The sequence below is a fragment of the Psammomys obesus genome, unplaced genomic scaffold (assembly GCF_907164565.1).
Source record: "Psammomys obesus unplaced genomic scaffold, mPsaObe1.curated_primary_1811, whole genome shotgun sequence".
NCBI lineage: Eukaryota > Metazoa > Chordata > Mammalia > Rodentia > Muridae > Psammomys > Psammomys obesus.
Window position 1 is genome coordinate 6,072,710 of NW_026596125.1, and position 7,558 is coordinate 6,080,267.

Here is a 7,558-nt window from a genome sequence, read left to right on the forward strand (position 1 = left end):
ACTTCACTCAGAATGATCTTTTCTAGATCCCACCACTTGCCTGCAAATTTCATGATTTCCTCCTTTTTGATTGCTGAGTAGTATTCCATTGTGTAAAAATACCACAATTTCTGTATCCATTCCTCCGTTGATGGACATCTGGGTTGTTTCCAAGTTCTGGCTATTACAAATAAAGCTGCTATGAACATGGTTGAGCAAATGTCCTTTTTGTGTACTTGAGCAAATTTTGGGTATATACCTAGGAGTGGTATAGCTGGGTCTTTAGACTTTCTTTTCATCAAGGGACTATGAACCAGGTTTTCTCTTACCCTGGAATTTTTTTAGTTATATTATGTGTACCCAAGGTAGAGATACCCTGTGTATCTCTAAAGAAATGATGACATGATCATGGAAGAGTGACTCATGCTATTTGGTTGTATTAAATAAGTTTTGTTGATTTCTTTCCTTCTTTTTGTATTTGTTTGTGTTTTGAGACAGAATAGCCTGCTCTGTAGCCCTGGATGGCCTGGACCTTGCTACATAGATGAGGCTTGTTTCAAATGTGAAGTGATTTTCCTGCTTCTGTCTCGTGAGAACTGGGATCATAAGTGTGAACTGCCATGCCTGATGCCCAGCTACTGTTAATGTCTTGATTGGGCTCAAGGGCTGGGAATGGAGCTCTGGAAGAATGGCAGCGTATGTGTGCAGTGTCCTAGACTCTATCTAGTACATGCACAACAGTAACGAGGTGACAGCAAGACTCTGACAGCTGTGTGACATGACACTCACCATTTGAGCAGTTTAAGTTTTTAAATGTTCTTGTTAAAATTATGAATCTTTTAGAGCTAAATCTTAAAAACTTTTACAGATAAAATGGTAGTGTCAGGAACTTAATTCAAGATATTCTAGGAGGAGGAAGGTTGACTCAGCCAAGAAGACCTCTAACTTTATTCAACAGACAAAATGATCTTTTTCCAGGGTTAACTTTTATTAGATAGTGTCTTTTCATTTTTTATTTATGTCTGTCTGTTTTACTTGTAGAACTCTCAGAGATTGAGCCAAATGTATTCCTTCGTCCATTTTTGGAAGTTATCCGCTCTGAAGACACTACTGGTCCTATCACCGGCCTGGCACTCACCTCTGTCAACAAGTTCCTGTCCTACGCACTCATAGGTAAGCGCTTAGGCTTTGATGGACATCTGCAACACTCCACTTCCTGATTCTGATAGTTGCGCATGCCTCAAACCAGCTGCTGTTCCCCACTGTCCCTTTCCTAGCCTGACTTATTCCTCATCGTGCTGATTGTGTCCATGGAGGGCAAAAAGAGAGGACACTGCTTGGGACTCTGGTTTCTACCACACTTTGGAGAGTTAATAGTATAGTATACCCTTGGTGGTTTGGTTTGCCTTTTTATTTATTTGTATGGGGAAGTAGGGATAAGTGGGCATGCATACAGAAAGGTGTCTATGTGGAGGTCAGAGGACAATTTGTTGCATAGTTTTCTTCTTCCATCATGTGGGTCCCAAGGATTAAACTCCAGTCATAAGCTTGACAGCAAGTTCCTTTACACACTGAGCCATCCCTCTGGCTCTGGTTTTCCAAATATGATTTGTGCTTATTATAAGAAAACAACACAGAGACATCTAAAAGAAAGTAAGTGTCTTTTCTTTTAGTGCTGAAATTCTTCTTTAGGTAAATAGTGTTAATGACATGGCTTGAATTGTTCTTTATGTTTTTCTTGATGCATATAAATGTCAACACACCCATCTTTTTAAAAAAATTATTTATTTTTATGTTATGTACATTAGTGTTTTGACTTCATGAATGTCTGTGTGAAGGTTGTCAGATCCCTGGAACTGGAGTTACAGACAATTGTGAGCTACCATGTGGGTGCTGGGAATTAAACCTGGGTTCTCTGGAAGAGCGGTCAGTGCTCTTAACTGCTGTGCCATCTCTGCAGCCAACACACACCCATCTTAAGACAGGTCTTTCTGTGTAGCTTGGAACTTGCAGTCCTTCTGCCTCAGCCTCTCTAAGTATCGGATATAGGCAGTATTATCTTCCTTTTTATTTTTTTAAAGATCCATTTCTTTTATTTCATGAGTATGTGCAGGTACCTGACTGTATATACGGGCACCATGTGCATGCAGGGGCCCACAGAGGCAGGAAGTGGCCAGATTCCCTTGAAACCGTAGTTACAGGCATTTATGAGCATCCTGATCAAGGTGCGGAACCGAACCTGAGTTTCCTGGAGGAGCAGAGTATTCTTTACCAATGAGCTAGCCATCTCTCCCACCTGGTTATCCTTTTTTCAAAGATGGGAGAAAGGATTTATACTATTTCCACTTAACAGTGTTTATTTGATGTATACAATATAATTATATAGCTTATTTATTGTTTTCATTGAGGTAAAACACACACACCCATTTTTCCTTTTAACTTTTTTTTTTTTTTTTTTTTTTAAGACAGACTCTCATGTCATTCAAGCCAACCTCAGATTTGTTATGTCAAGAGGGTTACTGTGAACTTCAGGTTCTCTTTGCCTTTACCTTCCCATACTGGGATGACAAGCCTGTGCTGCCACATGCAGTTTTATAAAAAATTGGTGTCAAACAGTGGCTTCGTGCATTTTAAGCAAGCAGCCAACAACTCCAGCCCCCTTTAAACAAGTTTAAGTAAATAATTCCACAGCACTGTATAACTATTTCTACCAACTATTTCTCAAACTTCTTCATGCCCCAAACAGGAATTTTAATTATGAAATAATAATTCCTCCTTTCACCTCCTTCATTTCTGATATAATGATGTCTTTTATTTAATATTTATATTATTCTCCTTTTGAAACCATAATAAATATGCTGAAATAAACATCCTTGTTCCTGTGGCCTTATTCACTAACTTTACTTCCTTGTGAAGTATTTCTGAAGTTAGAATTTCTGATGTAAAGTCTATATATATCACATTTTTATAAGTGCTACATTTTATAGATTGCTTCTCCTGTAGGTTGGAGCATTTACATTCCTACTAGCAATGCTTTGAGAGTTTCCATATCTCCTTGCTGTCTTCAGCTCTGAATATTACCAGTTTGCTTTTTTTGTCTATCTGCCACATTGGTGGGCAAAAATATGTATTTTTTAAATTTCCTTGAGGTTGAGCCTTTGAATTTCCTTTGTCTCTCTTTTGGACTTGTTTTAACAGTTGGTAAAAGCTCCTCAGGAATAACTACCATCGCTATAACAGATAGATATAACTATAGATGTATATAGTTGGATAGATATAACTAATATCTATCATATTATAAAGTTATTATAAAAAACTAGTTATTATCGTATTATAAAGTCTAGACCTATTATTTCACCCAATGTAGAGTGGATCTCTGATTTTTTTTTTTTTTTCAGTAGCAGGGCTTGAACCCAGGACTTTGCAGTTGCTAGGCAAGAACTCAACCATTGACTTATGTCCCCCTCAGTCAGTTTATGTAAGATGTGCAATTGGGTTCATTTTTTTTTTTCATTGGTCTTCTTACCCAGAATTCTTTTCTCCTATTACTAACCTATGTAAAAAGATGAAGAGCAAAGGAAATAGGCAGATGTTTTTGTTCCAAATTGGAGAAACAAGGTACGAAAAGGCTCAGGGTCTAGCTGGCCAGAAGCAAAAGAAATGACCTTAAAGTTCAGGGTGAAACAAGTCTTTATCTTTTCTAGAAAACTGGATTTGCTTAGCTAACTCATTTAGGATTCTGAATAGGATCTATATAACTGTTTCTCTGTAACAGGAGTAGGAGTCTTGGGTGTCAGCCAGATTCTGAGTAGGTACAGTCTCAACCTCTCCAGACACTCAGACTCAGCTTTATACCTTCCCTAAAAGAAGTCAGGCCCAGTCACTGCCAGCCTTGACCTGAGCACCACCTGCAGGTCACATCTCCTCACAGCCTTCAGCAGCTGCCTTCCTGAATCTTTGCCTTTGATCTTTTCTCCTTCCTCTGTCCCCTGCCTGAACTTGGCAGAGAGTCTGGTCATAGGAGACCACAGGCCAGCTGGTCAATGGAGTTTCCTGTGGTAAGAAAGGAGAATGTTGGAGGTGATGATTGCTGTAGGCCTGAGGAAAGGAGCAGGAAGGATTGTACAAGAGCCAGAAAGCAAAAGCACTGAGACTGGCAATTCTCTCTCAAGTTGGCTTCCAAGTGACTAGAAGAAGAGGACATTCTGAAGGAGTCTGCTTCAAGAATACAAAGTTTTTTAAGTGGGCTGAGGCCAAGGAATCCTTTCTTACTGTGACCTTCTAGCAGAAATCACCTACTGCCCTCTGGATCATGCAGCCCAAGGCTTCTGAGATTATTTTCCACCCTACTACAAGGCCTTTAGTTTTTGACCCATGTGCTTGCCGGGCCTGGATTTGTACCATTGGCTGTCTTGCTGGCAGGCTCTCCCTGTGATTCTAAGGACCTGTCACTATTACCTGCCTGTTTGGAAAATGGACTTTGCTACTTTGTTCATGTTGAAGGACTGAGAATACAAAAAGATCAAAATAACTTAAATCACTTTATCAAAAGATTATTGGAAGACAGGAAGAAACAGATGGAGCCTTGGGATTTGAGCAAGGCTGTTATTCACTTAACTCTGACATGCCATTCAATACTAAGAAAGACCTGGCTTTCCTGTAGCCCTGAGGCCTAAATAAGGACTTTGAGGCAGGGCTATGAGAGGCAAGGGTCATAAAGAATGAGATTTTTTTCTGCTCATTGAGAGATACAGGAGAATGACAGAAGGGGCTGGATCACCACGTTGCACTCCGAGTCCTCAAACTGTCTTTCATTTGCATGTCTCTAGTAGGACAAAGAGTCTTGGACATCAGAAATGTGCCAACAAAGACAGGAGAGAAAAAGAAAACAGAAAGTACTCACATTTAATGAAAGTCCTCTGGCTCACTGTTGCAAGAGAAATGCTCAAAGTTCTTGGCAATCCCTCAAGCTTTATACTCAGAAACTCCATTTTAATTTCAGGTACCAAAAAAAAAAAGGGAAAATTGCCCAGGTGCGGTGGCATTCATCTTTAAAGCCCAGCACTCTGGAAGCAGAGGCAGGGGAGGGGGATTGGTAAGCCAGGGCTATATAGTGAGACCTTGACTCAAAATTGAAGAAAAAGGAAGTGGGGTGGTGACAGGGTTTGTGTCCTGACTCCTACCACTCCAGTCAGGGGGAGCTTTTGCTCTTCATGCTACCTCAATTTCAGCACCAACTGAATTTATTGTGTACCTACTTATTGCCATGAGCTCACTTTTCAGGACTCTTGAGAGCAGCCTTCTGCAGGACTCTTGTAAGCATTCCTGGAGGAGCTTCTTAGCCTGCTTCTTGGGGCTGTTTAACACCAGTGTAGAAGCAGTTTATCCCTGACAGAGTTTGGTTACCACCAGCTTCTCACCTCTTATTCCTAGCTGAAGTCCTACCTGCCTCCCACTCCCCAGCCTTTGGTCCTATTCGGTTTGTCTCATTTTCTCTCTTAATGCCTGGTGGTTAAAGGAGGAACAAGATTTTTTTTTTTTAAGCTGGGTGTGGTTGGTACATGCTTTATAATCCCAGCACTTGAGAGGTAGAGGAAGGAGGATGAGGAATTCAAGGCTACACTTAGCTTCATAGTGAGCTCAAGTCTAGTCTAGGCTCTATAAGACCCTGTCTCAAAAAACGAAACTAACTAAATGAGAACAAGTTATATTGGAGCAGGTAGCAGGGTATCTCTGTATTCTAGTCCTGGTTGGCTTCAAACTCATAATTCTTCTGCCTCAGCCTGTCAAGTGCTGGGATTTCAAGTTCTGGCACCAGACCTGACCTTGGTGCCAAGATTCTTGCTCAGTGTTGTGTGAAATAAGAATGAATTTAAAGGGCCTTGAATCTGCTGTAGTTTGGCACCCAGATAGAGGTACTCGTGGCACTATCTGTTCCTCTCATTCTCTTAATTCAGCTGCACCAGAGCACACAACTCCAAAAACAACCAAAGAGAAATCATGTTAAAAGATGAGAAAAAAAAAAAAAAAAGGTTATAACTTTGGCATTCAAAGCTCTGACTCTGCCTGCTCTCTCCTTTTACTCTAGACCCTTCCACAACAAAATGAGTAGCTTACCACTAATTATTTCCCAAGTGTGTCCCTGGACCAGCAGTATTAACTTCACTTGAGATCTTAAAAATGCAGTTTCTTAGCCTCACTGTATACCTACAAAATCAAAGCTTCTAGGGGCTCAGTTGGTAAAGTACTTGCCACACAAACATGAGGATCTTGAGTTTGGAGCCCTAGTACCACTTAAAAAAGCTGAGCACTGTAATTCCAGCTCTGGAGAGGTGGAGACAGGAGGATCCCTGAGGCTTGCTGTCCTCAGTCTAGTTGAATCAGTGAATCCACATTTAGTAAGAGACCCTGTCTCAAAAAACAAAACAAACAAACAAAAATACGATGGAGAATAATTGAGTAAAACACTTGACATCAACCTCTGCTTCCCCCTCCCCCCCCCCAAAAAAAAGAAGCTTCTAGAAGTCAGCTGGTTTGTATGTATTCTTAACAAACAGTACAGGTAATTTTGGTATATGAGAAATGCTTTTTGACTCAGTGGAGTTGTGCAGAGGGGCTTGTTAAAGCCAGTTATGGGTAAAAATCTTTGTGTGTGTGTGTGAGAGAGAGAGGGAGAGAGAGAGAGAGAGGGTTTTTCTCTCTGTAACCCTGACTGTCCTGGAACTTACTCTGTAGACCAGGCTGGCCTCAAACTCACAGAGATCCACCAGCCTTTGCCTCCCAAGTGCTGGGATTAAAGGTGTGTGCCATCATGGGTAAAATTTTTAGGTAGCTCAAAAAAGCAACAGCAGCTTAGGGGACTGGTGAGAAAGCCAGTCTTCTCCAAACAGTTTATAGACAGACCATCTTCCCTTTCCCTGTCTCCTTAACACAATTTAATCTTTGCTGGAGCAGATCCAACTCATGAGGGCACAGCAGAGGGCATGGAGAACATGGCAGATGCTGTCACTCATGCTCGTTTTGTGGGCACAGATCCTGCCAGTGATGAAGTTGTGCTGATGAAAATCCTTCAGGTGAGTGGGAGGGAAGAACAATTAGGCTAATGGCCAAGGGCTGGTGCTGCTGGCTGTACTTACCCTAGACTACCACAGCATGAAGCTGTGTTTTGACTCCACTGAGGCTGAGGGACTGTTTCCAAACAAGGATCTCAGGTACCCAAAGTAAAAGTTGTTTCTAAGGAAAACAGTTAAGAGCTTTAAATAAATTGTTATCAAATACAAGAAGCCATTAATACATTTGTATCTCTGGTAGACCGTACCTGGGTTGTCCACCTGTTAGTTCAGGGCCATGCTAAGCAAAGAAAAGACTCCCAAGTCAGGCACATGGGCGGCTCTATTTCTGTTTTTTGTTGTTCTTGTTGTTGTTTAAGACAAGGTTTCTCTGTGCAGCATGGTTGTCCTGGAACTCTGTAGACCAGGATACCATTGAACTCAGAGATCTGCCTGCCTTTGCTTCCAGAGTGCTGGGGTTAAAGGCCTGCACCACCTCACTCAACGTAATGTAAATATATATATATATA

At 41.2% G+C, this 7,558-nt stretch overlaps 1 protein-coding gene across 2 annotated transcripts in view; it reads left to right on the forward strand.

Moving 5' to 3' along the window:
* The window catches only part of Gbf1 (golgi brefeldin A resistant guanine nucleotide exchange factor 1), a 129,294-nt gene that overhangs the window by 97,476 nt on the left and 24,260 nt on the right, over window positions 1-7,558 (forward strand). For both annotated transcript variants that reach the window (XM_055629951.1, XM_055629952.1), the window contains exons 4-5: window positions 1,021-1,152; window positions 6,934-7,052. In XM_055629951.1, the coding sequence (XP_055485926.1) occupies window positions 1,021-1,152; window positions 6,934-7,052 (251 nt within the window). The remainder of the gene's footprint in view (window positions 1-1,020; window positions 1,153-6,933; window positions 7,053-7,558) is intronic.